At 33.9% G+C, this 17,037-nt stretch overlaps 1 protein-coding gene across 3 annotated transcripts in view; it reads left to right on the top strand.

Annotated features, from left to right (window-relative positions):
- CSMD3 (CUB and Sushi multiple domains 3) overlaps nucleotides 1–17,037 on the top strand; it is a 1,308,251-nt gene that overhangs the window by 1,275,337 nt on the left and 15,877 nt on the right. For all 3 annotated transcript variants that reach the window (XM_030937706.1, XM_030937708.1, XM_030937707.1), the window contains 4 exons: nucleotides 553–626; nucleotides 7,822–7,933; nucleotides 10,413–10,592; nucleotides 13,213–13,278. In XM_030937706.1, coding sequence (XP_030793566.1) covers nucleotides 553–626; nucleotides 7,822–7,933; nucleotides 10,413–10,592; nucleotides 13,213–13,278 — 432 coding nt within the window. The remainder of the gene's footprint in view (nucleotides 1–552; nucleotides 627–7,821; nucleotides 7,934–10,412; nucleotides 10,593–13,212; nucleotides 13,279–17,037) is intronic.

The following is a 17,037-nucleotide window of genomic DNA, read 5'->3' as shown; positions in this document are numbered from 1 at the left end:
GTAACTACATTTCTGTAATCCTAAAATTAATGCCATATCTGATAAACTAACTAAATAATCTGTCATTCAAATAAACCGACTCATCTATCTACCATTCTTATGCCCGAATATCCAATGGGTATCAGTAAAATCCAAACTATCAAGTCCTGTTTCTGGGAAAAAACTGTGACTTCTTCAGAGAAATATTACCCTACCCCAAATCATAGTTTAGCAAGGTCTTTGGACAAATGTTATATGCATGTATACTGCTTTCATATCCCTTATCTTTCTTTAATCTTGCATCCACAGAGCTAGTTGAATGTCAAGTGCTTTTATATTAGAAGGGTTCAAAGTTCAAGAATTTCATAATTCATATCAAATGAAGTCTACCTGAATTTCTTGCTTCAAAATTAACAGACTTCTGTCCATGGAGAGATGTTATTACATTTACATTATTTATTATTTCCTAGATAATTTGCACCAAACCCCAGATTATTTAAAATTGTTTTCTATGAGAGAAATATATGCATTGTAAATTTTAAAGGACTAATATCTTTTTAATCTTCATTTTAGAGCCCACTCGTACCTCTTGTGAAAACCCAGGTGTGCCTCGGCATGGATCTCAGAACAATACATTCGGCTTTCAAGTGGGTACTTTAGCTATGTCCATTTAGCATCATACTAGGTCAAAATGCTTCTTTGGTTCATATGTATATAATCTTGTTGACGTAACAAAAAGTCATGTTCTATCTGCATTTATATTTTTATGTAAAAAAGGTAACAGACAACGAAAGAATAGAAGTAAATTAGAAAAAAAATGTTTTGATAAAATAGCTTAACTGGAACATAAAGATAAATTAAAACAAAAAGAGAAAAATAGCAGTAAGCATAGGAAAAATCCATAAACATTAGAGAGTTATATACAAAACAGTAAGAGTGAGGGAGTAAATGAGTAAACTCTACAGGAAGATATGGGGACAGCGAAGAAAAGTAAAGATTGAAGAGTTTGAAGGAGAGACTTCTGAGATAAACAGCAAATATATAAAAATGTGGATTATTCAATAAAGCATTAATTGTGTATATGACATTGGTGTCAGTGTTTAAAATGGTGGGAAATTATTGACAAAAACCATAACCCTTTACTATACAACACATAGTTGAATTGTTATATTAGAATTCTTTAGCATGCCCAGTCATGTGTGGCTGACTTTCTTGTTCTCTCTTTTTCCAGTTTTGATTTTAGGTAGAGATTCAGCAACTTTTCAGTTACAAAGGATCCAAGGGGAGCCAAAGTGCATACTGATTCCAAACAGAAATAGCCAATTTACACATTACCCAATTGCCCTGTGTTGCCGGGTTTTGTACATTGTGTTATTCTGTGTGAAATTCAGTGTGAACCTGAAGACCATCCATTTCTAAAGGAAGGGCTCATCTGAAGGGCCATATTTTGTTACTAAAAATAGTTTCCATTTATCTACAGTTCAGGCACAGTATGAACATTGATTTGATAGCATTTCCACTTCTTCTGATTTCCTTCAGTCCTGTCTGGATAATACAAAAGTGTAAAAATCAGTCTGTCTCCATTATATTGGTGTTTTTAGAGAACTTTAGATTAATATCTCCATAAAAGTTTTTATCAGTTGATCCAAATCCTGAAAAATGGGCAACTAGCTGCACAGCACTAGTCCTCATCATATATACAAAGAAATTGAAACAGAGTGTGACTTGCTTTGTTCGCAGAGCAAGTTGGTGACATATTCTAACAGAATACAAAATTGTGATGTTAGTGTCTGTGTACTAAATCAGGCTGATTTTCTAAAGAATATTAGCTTTTTTTTAGTAAATATTATTTGAGATAATAGAAATGAGAATGATTAACATGGAGTTTAAAACAGTCATCCAACAAAATGAAGAGAATCACTAACTCTGCATTCTAAGGATTCTATTATAATCATTGAAAAATGCTGTAACAAAGTTAACCTAACCCTGAATTTATGTTATTTGGGCTAATAAACAGGTATTAAATCATTATATTCTACATGAATAAATATAAATAGACTAGATTTCAAACATGATAAAGTCTATATACAATTATATAACTCTATTAAAATTAAATATATTTTGTGTCTTACATTAGGGAGATTGGCTTTTTTACATGCATATGGCAGATATGAATGTGTATATATATATACATACATACTAAATCTGTTAACTTAATCTGTATGGATCTAACACAATAAATAGTTAAATAATTCTAATTAATACTAATTTATTGGTGAATTCCAAATGAATATGATTTTATATGCAAAAGGCATCTCGAGCCATTGAGAAAAACGATTGCTTACAAGTAACAAAAAAAAGCTGTTTGGAGCTACTTAAAGCCTAAAGGCATTACTGTGCAGGTATGTCCAGGCTCCCAAAGAAAGAATCCAGGTGAGACTCATCAAGCCCAGAATGTAGGCACTGGCTGCAAGTACTCAGTTTTTTATACTACTTTCTGTTTATCTACCTCATAGTTTCTCTCTGCAGATTGGCCATATGGCCAAGAGTGAATCATTTCTATTTACATCTCAGCCACATACAGAAAGTGATCATCTCAATCTCAATTACAAATTTCCAAAGAGAGTCAGAATGTCCCAACTTTTGTATTCATGTTGGTTGGATTAGATGACCAGTAGTGGGTTATGATGCAAAATCACAGCTGTTAGGAAGCCCATTTTGGGGAAGAGCAAGAGAAAGTTATGAACTACAGAGGCACTTAGATTATTTTCTTATTTTTCTCTTTAACGCGTTCATTTGTTCACTCTCTTTTTCTATATAGATTTATATAGTATATTTTGGGACATCAATAATTATTAACATACAAAAATATATCATTCATTGCTAGAAATGATGAAAAGTCTATCATTGAAAAAAGTATTCAACATAATTTGTCTTTTTATTAAAATATTGTAAATTGGAATAATTTTGGCTAAAAACAAATTGGTGGTGAAGAGAATAGCTGTCAAAATAACTGATGCAACATCAGGATTTATTATGAAGTAAATGACAAGCACACATACACACTGCTGTATCACTCGTTAAACTGTGCTCTGGGCAATGGAAAGTACATTATTTGGATTTAGGGCTTGTTAGGTAAGTTATTATAAACATGAAATGTTTTTAATCTGGTTCTTTAGATATTTAGTCTCAAGATATGTAACCATAAAATATTTAACCCTACCAAGCTAACCATAGTGATTATATATGATATATATACTAATTTAAGTTTGTAATTGAAATTAGTATCCTAGTATATTGAATGAGGTAAATATATGTTTCATAGTGTTTTATTACCTTAAATGATAAACACAGTGACATAAATTCGGAAAGTAAAATAATTATTTTCAATTAAAATCTTCTTGTTTTGAATATAAATAATAATAATTAAACTTTTCTTAAACCAGGAAGCCCAGAACCAAAGTTGATGCTCAGTCAGCAAAAATTACTTGCATCTTAAGCACATCTGTTATACCTTCATTTTTATGATGTTGCCTTTCTGTGACAATTTTATTTATTTTAATTTACACATATCTTTTATTAGAAGCTACCTCAATTTTTCTTGAGTAAAATGTTTTGTATAAATACATAATGAAAAACATAAATTTATTTTTTAAAATATATATATATTGCAGAGGAAGCATATATGTTTTTGAGACCTTAATTATACATAAAGTTTGAAAGTTCCTAAGAACCATGCTGGATACTCCAGTTAAACAAACATGTGATATAAGAAGTCAGATCCGAATAAATGCATTGATGAAAATTCTAGCACGCCAAGTGTCATTTGCCATGAAATCTCATGGAAGGCAAAAATAGAGCTTATTGAGAATGTTCCAAATGTATGCAAAATGTCTATTAATCCTATTATTTGCTATATAAATTTTATGATTTAGGAACTAAGATATAACATTTAAAATAGGAGAATAAGGTGTTAAAGAACATAAGTGATATTTACTAATTAGACATGTCTTAAAAGTCTATAATGCATTTATACACAGCATGGTACTTTAAATCAATTTAAAGTGATTTTTATTTAAACATTGGTTGCAATTAAAACTTGATATGGATTGCTTTTAATTCTTGTTATAAAAACTTTCAATATTAATTTTTACAATGTTGTGTATACAAATAACACTTTTTATTAGTAAATAATGGTAAAAAAAATTGTACATGAGTTATTTTTCCAAGAATTTTTTTGAATTTGATAATATAAATTTTTAGAATTTTGTTACCTATTTTTCTACAAATAGCAAATTATACTATGCATGTTGGAAGTCGTTCAGTCAGAAGGATATATCAAATTGGAAAAGGATAGAGAACTATGTAAAATGCACTATTAAGTGAGTTCATCACTGAAAAAATTATTTATTAATGCACTGATATTTAGAGAAAATTTTGTTGATTTGACTATAACAAATTCTGGATAAGCAATTTAATCAGTTATTAAATCTGTATAAATCTTTGTTAGATATTAGGTATAAGTATTTGTGAATTTGACAAAAATTTTAATTAGATGTGTTGGTGATACATAGAAAAATCTTAAAACAGATTTTATTTTAATTCTATAACATTTGGTTAATATTTAAAGCAGTTGTTATAATGACTTCAAAAAGCTTACAGGATTGAGGAAAAATGTCTTACAAGTAAAAACAAAATGTATATAGTTCAACATGTTTCTTACACCTGACCAATATAAAGGTTTAATGAAATAACCCAAGTATACCCTTCAAAGAACAAACAGAATGATTTAACCTTATCCAAAGTATAGAGGTGAGATCATTGCACTTTAAGAACCAATAGATGTTAAATATTCTAAAGTTAAATAATCAAGTAATTTTATATTATTTAGTCCCCATTCCTTCCATTGCTCCAACATTTTCAAGTCACATTTCTAAGCTCAAGGTGCACAAGGATGAGTACATACAGTCTCTGGCCTAGAAAGGCTAACATTTTGATATGTTGGTCAGCTGGAATAAATGATTTCATAGGCTAGGTAATAACACCGATAACAATGAAAAGCATTAAGGAAGCACACAAAAGAGATGGTTTTTCTAATTTCTAGCTGCAGAGAAGGCTTTCTACAGATGATGGCTGAGCTAATTCTTTTAGTGTAAGAGCTAGGAGAAGAAAGTTGGGAGAGGCATTCCACACAGTAGGAACAGCATGAAAATATGCATGCATTTCAGGATACAAAAGTTCAATGTTAATTGAACAGAATTTGAGTAAAGTAAGCTGTGAATGATGATGCTAGAGAGAAGGTCAGTGGCCAGGTTATGGAGGCCTTTGTCATGTTAGCACAATGTAACTTTGTCCTAATGGGTGAATAACAAACTTTCGTGTTGCATAGATCGCTCTGACTTCAGTGTAGAAAATAAATATAGTGGGTCATGAATTGAGAAATGGAGACAAGTTAGAAGATTATTATAATTGTCTATGGCTGTAGTTCTCAAAGTGTAGCGCCTAACTGGCAGCAGCAGTTTCACCTGGGAACTTGTTGGAAATATAGATTCATGGACCTACCCCAGATCCACTGAGTATGAAACTCTGGTGGGGGGCACTCAGCTATTGGTGTTTTAATAAAGTCCTTTCGGTGATTGTGATGTCTGCTAAAGTGAGAGCCAAAGCCTATGAAAAAGATATTGTGGAGAAAAACTGGATGTAAAGTGGAGAAAAAAGGAAGACGATACTTTGAAAAGGATTTAGAAGGTAAAATTTCCAGTTGTGGTGGTGAAGTGAATGAAGGGAAAATGTATTAGTGACAAGTGACACTATTAACTGGGATCTAACCTTAAGAAGAATTACTAGATTGATAGAGATGATGGGTTTTGTAGAACTGGTTTGACTGAAAAATAGAACTGCAAACTGTATATTCCATAATCTAGTCCACACTGAAAAATGAAAACCTGTATCACCATTTTGCACAACTTCAGAAAGAATGTGAATGGCATGCTCTGGAGCACAAGTCAGGGGACTCTGGTTATATGGAATAAAATGCAAATGGTGCTTCTTGGAGTCAATCAGTGTAACAGCCTAGAGAAAATGGGGCATCCGGGGATAAGAGATCTTCTAGAGGTAAAGGTTAGGGTCCATGGAAGACACAGCATGAGATAACATAAAGAAAAAAGGTTGTTGCCAGAGAAAGAATTTTGGAATTTAATATTTCTGGCCTAGTATAGTTCTGGGCAATAATAACAATATGAAAAATGGTAGAATTCAGAGTCTGAAGTTTCAAATGGAATCTTGGTATCAAATTATATCATCTTAAGCTTAGCTGCTTATTGTCCTGTCAAGTGGCAGTAGGAATTAAGGGGAAGGCAGAAAACAGGATCTGAGTGATAAGTCCTAAAACTGTGATTGAGCCTTCTCAGACTACAATTGCTGGAGAAGTCCAAAGTGGCAGACCCTAAATATCCCTTATCTCATCCTCCACCTTTAATCATTCAATAAATCTTGTTGATTTTTTTCTTGTAATTATTTTGAGGAAATGACTTTTTTCCCAGGCTTACTGCCACAAGTTACTACAGTTTTTATTCACTCAAATGTAAAATGGCAGTGCCAGCCTCATAATTAGAATTACTACTATTAATTCTTCTAAATACCATAGCCTGCCATTTGAGACCCTTCAGAAACTAATTCTTACTTATCTCTCCAATTTAGTCATCATGCCTATAATTTATTTAAAACTTGAGTGTCATCCTAGGGTGGAGTGGAGTATATATTCTATTTAATTTAATCCTTGAAACAGATTTCAATACAAATAATATTATCATTGTTATTTATAAATGAGACATTAGGTCTCAGAGGAGATAGGAGATATGACTTATTCAAGTGAAGTGAGATCCAGAATTAAAACTACATGTACATTACTGTGGTGATTTGTTTTCTTATTTACTATATACCCCTGCTTCCCACTTATCCCAAACTTCTACCTGCCCTGCTCACTTTGTAAACAATAAATGCCAATCAATCTAATATACTCTCTTTTCCCCTAAAGCAAATAATATATATTTTAACCAACATACATTTTTCATCATGTTATTATCTTTTCCGCTTTTCTATAAGGCATTTTCAAACTTTAGTGTTTATTACCACCACCCAATGGGCTTGTTAAAACAGATTGCTGGTTTTTCTACCCTAAGAGTTTCTGATTCTGTGTGTCTGGGGTAAGGCCTCAGAATTGACATTTTTAACAAATTTCTAGGAGATGTTGATATTACCGGCCTAGAGACTACACTTTGAAAGCCATTGTCCTAGATATTCTCCTAATTTCTATACCCTTAAAAGCTAGTGCAAACAGTATATCTTCCATTGTATATTTCTGCTATCACCACCACTTTCAGTAACCACCTTTGTCTCTAATCTCATATTGCATTTTTCACCTTCAATATTTGTTTGTTTCTTATGTGGTTAGCTATATTTATTTCCATATCTATTTTTATCAAGCTTCATTTATTTATCTGTATCTAACCATCTCTCTATCTTGTATTCATATGTAGCTTGTTGGATTTTTTGGTGTCTTAAATATTTTCTTCAAATTCCGATGGCAAAAAAACTTGGTATCTGTGTATGTACTAAGGACCCAACTATTTGACGATGATATGTAAACAAATAAAGTCAGGATTTTATTTTTTTAGCTTTGAATTTTTCCCATTTTACTTTAAATCAGATTTCAATTATTTTTTTCTTCCAACTCTACCATATAGAATTTCACTTGATAGCATTTTCTCACTCAAGCCGTATTTGTTGCCATATTTGAAGTTGTAGTGGAACATTTTTTTCCCTCTCTTTAATCTGCTATAGGTAGGAAGTGTTGTACAGTTCCATTGCAAAAAAGGACACCTTCTCCAAGGCTCTACAACACGCACCTGCCTCCCTGATCTTACATGGAGTGGAATTCAGCCTGAATGCATACGTAAGTATTATGGATAAGAAATAATGCTATCATGGGTAAGAATTTATATGCATTGCTTTCTCCCTAGTATACAAATAAATTTACATCTATAGGTGTATCAAATTGACTTTTAGATTAAAAATCATACTTTATGTATGTAATTTTATTACTGTATCTTAAACCCATGGCCATTGAGAAGCACTCTCTAAGTAAGTCAGAAAGCACAAGGCACAATTTTGTTCTTTTTGTAAAGACCTTATGTTTATTTATATATTTAGCCAACTGGTAATTTTAGGTGATGATTAGTTTAGGTTTTAGTTTATAGATCTGCACCTATCAGTCTGAAGTAATCTAAAATACCCGAGATGCCAATCTAACAGCTTCTAATTTTTAAAAATCACTTGTGAAAATATTATCTGAGAATCTGGGGGAACTAGAAATATATATGAAAGGAAATATTCATGGGCACTTGGCCAGAAATTTGAAAACGATTTTAGAATTTCCTTTATACGTTCTCTGATCCTAAGCGGAGAGCACTTCCTGTACAGATTAAATAAGAACAAAGCCCAGGGCCACTAAATAACTTTTTCTGACATACAATTAGAAATGAATTCTAGCTGGTCAGCTATTTGGCTTTTCTTTTTCTCCAGTTGTCTTTTTAAAAAATCTCCTCCCTTATCTTTTGAATTGTGTTTCTTGGTGAAAAATGGAAAAGAAGTAAGCTAAAGTAGAAACATTTATTAGGATGGTATCTAGCTTTTAGGATTTGCTGAAGCCTACACAAGCCCAGTGAATTTACTCTATCCCTGTTCAGAACCATCCAAATGATTGTGGGGGCACCTAGGGACCAGCGGCTTATTTTAAAGCAGGAGAACACTCCACAGAGATTCCATGTTATGTGCCTTGTTGGCTTATATTTAAATGTAGAAAATTCCTTAAAAGAGAATTCCTCAGAATGTGTACTTTAAAACAGCTGTGTGGGCTGTAACTAGGAATTTCATAGTAAACCATGGTTCTTTGATGTCCTCCAGTTGGGATATGATAGTTTAAATAAAGTTAAACAGCGTCTGTTACTGCAAAGCATCTCAAAGTTTCTAAAATGTCCATAACATAGGGCTTAAGAAGGCAGTAGAGACAGACTGTAGTTTTCCTTATCAATACTTACTGCAGGAGGATTACATTTCACTAACTGAATTATAGTAAATATAAACCATTCAGGCCAGGCATGGTGTCTCAGGCCTATAATCCCAGCATTTTGGGAGACCGACGTGGGCAGATCACTTGAGGTCAGGAGTTCGAGACCAGCTGGGTCAGCATAGTGAACCCCCATCTCTATTAAAAACACAAAAAATTAGCTGGGTGTGGTGGCAGGTGCCTGTAGTCCCAGCTACTCAGGAGGGTGAGGCAGGAGAATCGTTTGAACCCAGGAGGTGGAGGCTGCAGTGAACTGAGATTGAGACACTTTACTCCAGCCTGGGCAGCGGAGTGAAACTCCATCTCAAAAACAACAAAAACAAAAAGTCATTTAACACAATGCTTAGCCCATGGAGTAAAAAAATGTTAGCTATTATTTATACCGTTATGGACTGCCATTAGGAAACAAATAAAAAGTATTGCTTTCTAAAATTTATCTACAGAACACTTTTTTCAGAGATCACTTTTATAGATCTCTTCTTTATGGTACTTTCCTAATGAAGTACCATAAGCTGGCTAGCTTAACACAATAGGAATTTATTTAAAAATGCTATCTGTTTTAGGGGAAAAGTTTCTTGTAGCATTTGTCTCTGACTGAGAAAGTAATGGTCTTTAGAAGGCATAAAACCAATGAAATAAGGGGAAGATATGGTGTAATCAAGGTAGAGAATAAGGAGTGGAAGGAAACATGGAGAAAAGGAGATAATTAGGTGAATAAAATGATACTTCTAGCATACGGATCCAAATATGTCCTGAAAATTCCATATGTAAAACAAGTATTAAAATGTACTTTTATTGGGAAGTATTAATACCAAAGCAATATAATTAGCTGTGGTTTTATTTAACCATAGAAAATAGATTTTTATTTTAAAATAAATATAATAAATTTAAAATTCAAAAAATATTTTCTGAACTCATAGAAAACCTGAGCTTGACAAACATTAAAAGGTATCTTACCTTCATAGATCCTTTAAAATGCTGAAGTTTGTTGTGACTCTCTAGAATGTGTGACTATCTAAAATGGTAAAGCATACATTTGTGAGCTTAGTTATTGACAATGTCTTTTTTTTTCTCATTTTATTTAACATCTACTAGTGTTCCACAAATGGTGGATTAGAAAATGCTAAAGTATGAAATCAATAAGTATATTTGCATTGAAACATTTTTGTGATTTATTAGAATAATTATTCAAAGATATATGTATATAAAGATATTGAAGTGTGTCTAAAATGTATTGTGACTCCTGTCTCAAAATTTTCTTAACATATTTATAGAAAATTTACATTGTTCTCTTTTTTAAATATAGCCCACAGCTGTAAACAGCCAGAAACTCCTGCTCATGCAAATGTAGTAGGGATGGACCTTCCATCTCATGGATATACACTGATTTATACCTGTCAGCCTGGCTTCTTCTTAGCAGGTGGAACAGAACATAGAGTGTGTAGATCCGATAACACCTGGACTGGAAAAGTTCCTGTTTGTGAAGGTCAGTTTTCTCTATAGAATCTTTTTAACACAAGAGATTGTACTATTGCCTTCCTTGGCTCTAGACAAAAACTCAACTCAAATTAGCATAGGAACAAGGGAAATTTGTTGATTAACTCCAAGTCTAGGAGTAATATAAGCACTTCTGGATCCAGAGATATATAAATTTATGAATCTATTCAAAGTGTTTTTCCCATGCAAATGTTACTTCTTGCCTTTATTCTATCTTCAAGTTCTCTCTTCAAGGTAGGTACATTATTTTTCTAGGGCTTTCATAACAAAGTACCATAAGCTGGCTAGCTTAACACAATAGGAATTTATTCTTTTGCATTTCTGAAGTCCAGAAGTCCAAAATTAAGGTGTCAGCAGGGCCTTATGCCCTCTGTGAGCTCTAAGCAGAAACCATTCCTTGCCTCTTCCGATTTTCTCATAGCTTCTGACATTCCTGGGTTTTCATTGACTCCTTGCCTTACTCCAATTTCTACCCCATTTCAACATGGCCTTCTTTTCTGTATATCTTTGTGTGGCCTCTCCTCTTCTTATAAGGATACCAGTCCTTGTATTTAGGGCCCATCCAAAATTCAGGATTATTTTATCCCAAGATCTCTAGTTAATTACATTTGCAAAGGCCTCCTTTCCAAACAAGGTCATAGAGATACCAGGTGAACATAAATTATATGGGTACATTCTTCATTAGAGTAGGGAAAATTGCTACCATAATGCCTAGGTTACTCTGCCAGAGTAACCCTAGTAGAAAGAGTCCTTCCCAAAGTTTGGTCAGGAAAGCACTATCTGGGATTCTGTTTGCCACAATTTTGAATGAAGCCCATCACCAAATCCATTACTCAGCCTGGATTCTATGGTATTAATATTTGGACCAGATGTGGGTGAAGTGTCCACCCTATTGCTGCTCGGTCAGGACAATTTCCATTTGGAAAAGGGTTATATTGCCAGAAGAAGGAGTAAAGGAAGTTTTTCCAGTGTTTTTGGTAAGGTCATCAACAAAATCCATTTCCTTATATCCAAAATATCCTATTTGTAAAGCCTTCTAATTTTTTATCTAATGCAGTTGTCGTAAACGGCAATTACTTTCTTTTATTTGAAATGTTTTCATTCTCTTTACCAGAACATTCCTCTTCTATTATTCTTTCTATTTTTCTTTTTCTTTTTTTTTTAAGTGATTGAAATCCCTGTAGTATGAGAAGACCTTATTCTTTGGTTTGTTTGCTTGTCATTATCTACTCCCACTCTCCTGTCCTCCTATCTACCCCTCTTCAACTAGAATATAATCTTATAAGAGACTTTACTCAAAGTTTACAACTGTAATTTTAACACAAATCAGTACCTTACATGTGAAAAGCATTCAATAAATATTTGTTGAATGAGTAAATGTTTTACTTCCTCCTAATTCTGGGTATCCATTCTCTATTTCCTTTATAAACTGATTGTTTTCTACTTGTGATTTTCTAAAGATGCAGTGCTCAGCCATCTCTTGTTTTCATCTTGTATTCACTTTTAGGTGATGTCATTCAAGCCAATGGCTTCAATAGCAGTCCTTATGTAGATTACTTACAAATTAATATTTCTAGCTTATTTATCTTATTTTAGCTTCACTCTTACATATTCAGTTGTTTGCTTGATCTCTACTGGAATTCTTCAGTGGCATTTTAATACTCAATACATGCAAAACTAAACTCATCAATTTCTTTTCTCCATATAGTTTCCCTTTGGTATTACCTATCTCAGTGATATTACCATCCTATAGTTACACATGAGATCTAGTAAATTCCTTTGATATTTTCCTATCCCTCTGAATCACCACAATTTCAATAGCTTTTACATCTCTTCCCCTTTTTGGTTTATTGTCACTACTACCATACTCTAACTCAGCATTATCTCTGCTGGGACTACTGCAGTGTCTCTTAACTTCTCTAGCCATATCTGTACTTGCTCTTTTCCAAAGTTTTCTTTATTTTGCAGCCAGAGCAATGTTTGCCCAAATCACATCCTTTTACAGTCTTTTAAGACATTACATTGTTCTTAGGATACATTGTTTACAAGGCGTTCATGTCATAGCTCCTATAATATTCTAGTCACTTCTACATCCTACATGATTTATTTAGTTTTGGACTACTTTTAGTTTTGGTTTAAAACCTTAAAGATTTCACCTTTGAGTCTATCCAATTGCTAATGACATCTTTAATTATCTCAACGAACTTTGATTTTTAAATGTAAACCCTACCCAAATAGTTTTTGCCTTCTGTCAACAAGAACGACCCTCAACTCTCAGCTTCCATGTTGGAGGCAACTGTCTCCACTTTGGCTTATGCCTTTAAAATAAGAAATGACATCCCAAGATGATAAAGCAACACAAATCTGCCCCTTGTGCCAATAGACTGTAATGGGAATAATTACTGAAATCATTAGTTACATAATAAGTGTTGAGTAGGGTACTGAGATGTTGTGATGAATGGGATATTTTAGAGAAAACTATGTGAAATATCAGATAATAAAATGGACAGTGCATCACATTGTGTGTGTGTGTGTGTGTGTGTGTGTGTGCACATGTGTATGTAATTAATTACATCAACTTTTGTAAACACCTTTATTTCTTTTCATAGCTGGTTCTAAAATATTGGTGAAAGATCCCAGACCTGCACTGGGAACACCCAGCCCAAAGCTAAGTGGTTAGTAATGTCATTTGTTTTTCTAGAATTCATTATTTCTAAAAATGGTCTACTGTTTTCTTGGCATAGTAACTGTGTATTTAAAAAACATTTAAGTATAAAAACTATGACTGTCTTGAATTCGATAATTCACAAGATGTTGAATTTAAAGCAATGTAATACAGTGACATGTTAGTATTCCAAAAGTATTGTTCGTAGTTCTGTCTGCTAAAAATATTGAAATTTCCCTTGAAGAGTATCTGTAAATGACTATAGCATAATCATAATACTTTCATTTAAAATATAAAAATAAAAATAAGGTCTTATTTAAAATTTTTAAATGTCTATGTTTTAAAAAGGACTCAAATACACTTGGTATGAGAGTAAAGATCAGTAACTTCTAGGACTTGACCAGTTTATTTTCACTTACTTGATTTAAAAAGCAAACTAGAAAACCTAGTACAATCAATACAAACATAAACTTTAAAGCCCTACAACCTTGATGTAATTCTCATCTTATACACTCTCTTACATGTGACCTTGGAAAAATTATTTTATATATCTGAGTCTCCATATATTTTTCTATACAAAATAAATGATAATTAAATAATTATATAATAAGCTTCATGCAAATGAAATGCAAAGTGCTTAGCCCATAGTAAGGGCTCAATATATGAGTTGCTTTGTATTAGTCTGTTTTCACACTCCAGATAAAGACATACCCAAGACTAGGCAATTTAAAAAGAAAGAGGTTTAAGTGGACTCACAGTTCCATGTGACTGGGGAAGCCTCACAATCATGGAGGAAGGCAAGTAGGAGCAAGTCCTGTCTTACATGGATGGGGGCAGGCAAAGAGATAATGAGGAAGATGCAAAAGCAGAAATCCCTGATAAAACCACCAGATCTTGTGAGACGTATTTACTACCACGAGAACAGTATCCATGATTCAATTATCTCCCACCAGGTTCCTCCCACAACATGTGGGAATTATGAGAGTACAAATCAAGTTGAGAGTTGGGTGGGGACACAGAGCCAAACCATATCATTCTTATTCAGTATTAGTATTTTTTATGTGATACTATTAAAAAGCTGCCAATAAAATAAGAGCTTAATATCTTATCTTAACCTTGGAAACAGATTTCTCTCAGTTGTATTGGGCCAAGAACTACATTAGGATCTAATTTTAGTTGGGTTTAGAAGTGCTCCATGTACATACTATAAAAGTGGAGGGACCACAAAGTTCTGCGATTTACACTGATACATTCAACACTTAACTGAAAACATGCTGAATGCCATTGAGGAAATCAAAGAATAGATAAAAGTAAGGCAGAGTTTGTTTGCAAGGGAGTCAGAAAACCATAATTGTCCATCAATGCCCCAAATTTTCCAAGGGCAATGCTTGATTTGGGACCAGCTGGAAGCTCTGAATAGTAGCTCCAGCACATCAAATCTATAAAAAAAACTGCTCATATATTAAATAATAAATAAAATCAAACAAATTTTAAGACAAAGTTAGTCTTCATAGCTCATATCTGACAAGGATGCAATTAAAGTTCAATAAGAAAATATGTGATTAAAAAAAATTCCTGGCCGGGCGCGGTGGCTCAAGCCTGTAATCCCAGCACTTTGGGAGGGCGAGACGGGCGGACCGCGAGGTCAGGAGATCGAGACCAGCCTGGCTAACACGGTGAAACCCCGTCTCTACTAAAAAAAATACAAAAAAAAAAAAAAAAAAAAAAAAAAAAAAAAAAAAAACTAGCCTGGCAAGGTAGCGGGCGCCTGTAGTCCCAGCTACTCGGGAGGCTGAGGCAGAAGAATGGTGTAAACCCGGGAGGCGGAGCTTGCAGTGAGCTGAGATCTGGGCACTGCACTCCAGCCTGGGCGACAGAGCGAGACTCCGTCTCACAAAAAAAAAAAAAAAAAAAAAAAAAAAAAAAATCCTTACATTTTTGAAGAAAAAAAGCCTCAGAATTAATTAGTTGTGTCCTTTTTTTTTTTGGATCTCAGCTCACTGCAAGCTCCGCCTCCCGGGTTTACGCCATTCTCCTGCCTCAGTCTCCTGAGTAGCTGGGACTACAGGTGCCCGCCACCCCGCCCAGCTAGTTTTTTTGTATTTTTTTTAGTAGAGACGGGGTTTCACCGTGTTAGCCAGGCTGGTCTCGATTTCCTGACCTCGTGATCCGCCCGTCTAGGCCTCCCAAAGTGCTGGGATTACAGGCTTGAGCCACCGCGCCCGGCCAGTTGTGTCCCTTTAAGAGAACATTAAGACTATAACAGTAACAGGGCAGAAATCATGTAATAATAAAAACAAGCAACCACCCAAAACAATAGAAGAATCTCAACAGAACTAAATGTCATTCTTTTTAGAAACAAAGTAGAAAAATTTCTAGTAAAAATAATATAACAAAGAAAATGCGAGCATAACTACATAGATTAATGAAATTCAAAATATATTAAGGGAAAACTGTCAATAACTATCAACATTTAAAAACATTTACACAAAGTAGACAAATTACTAGAACACTACATCTTACTAGAACTAACTAATAAAAGAATATGTGAATAATTTTATAGCAAATAAAGAACTGGTTAAAATTATTTCCATAAAGAAAATGAGGTCTATGTGGCTCTACTGATAAGTTTCACCACATTTTAAAGAACAGAATGGATCTTTCAAGTATTTTTTTTTTTTTGAGACGGAGACTCGCTCTGTCGCCCGGGCTGGAGTGCAGTGGCCGGATCTCAGCTCACTGCAAGCTCCGGCTCCCAGGTTTACGCCATTCTCCTGCCTCAGCCTCCGGAGTAGCTGGGACTACAGGCGCCCGCCACCTCGCCCGGCTAGTTTTTTTGTATTTTTTTTTTTTTTTTTTTTGTAGAGACGGGGTTTCACCGTGTTAGCCAGAATGGTCTCGATCTCCTGACCTCGCGATCCGCCCGTCTCGGCCTCCCAAAATGCTGGGATTACAGGCTTGAGCCACGGCGCCCGGCTATATAAAAACTCTTCTAGACAATAAAATTCATTCTCTAGGCTCAACATATCTCTAATAACTCAGATAAAGATATTATAAAGGCGAAAAAATTCAGGTCCATTTAACTCAGGATTATAGATGAGAAAATCTTACATAAAATCTTAGCAAATCAAATTCAACATTGTAGTAATGATAATCCACGTGAAAAGGAAATCTTCAGCTGAATTAAATTTAAAGGAGTTTAATTGAGCAATGAACAATTTGTGAATCAAGCAGACCCCAGAATCACAGCAGATTCAGAGAGACTCCAGGGTGCCTCGTGGTCAGAACAAATTTATAGACAAAGAAAAGGAAGTGTACAGAAATCAAAAGGGAGGGACAGAAACAACTGGATTGGTTACAGTTCTGTGTTTGCCTTATTTGAACACATTTTGAACACTCAGCAGTGTATGAATAGTGGAAGTACAGCTGCTGGGATTGGCCAAGGCTCAGCTATTGTTTCAGGTGCATATTCCTAAATTAGGTTTTCAATCTTGTGTGCCCATTAAGTTAGGTTGCAGTTCATCTACAAGGACTCAAATATAGAACTATGGAGTCCTTCTCAGGCCATATTTAGTTTACTTTAACACCCACAAGAACCAATTTGGATTCATCATAGCTATGCAGGGATATTTTAGTTTTAAATAATCCTTAAAAGTAATGTATCACATTAAGAGATTAAAGTGCAAAAAATTATGATAATTGCAATATTTGCAAAGAAAGTATTTGATAAAATTCAACACCTGTTTATAATTTTTAAAAATTCTTAACA

Source organism: Rhinopithecus roxellana, chromosome 9 (assembly GCF_007565055.1).
Source record: "Rhinopithecus roxellana isolate Shanxi Qingling chromosome 9, ASM756505v1, whole genome shotgun sequence".
Classification (NCBI taxonomy): Eukaryota; Metazoa; Chordata; class Mammalia; order Primates; family Cercopithecidae; genus Rhinopithecus; species Rhinopithecus roxellana.
Note: the sequence above shows the minus strand (reverse complement) of the source record. Positions and strands in the feature narration are given on the sequence as shown.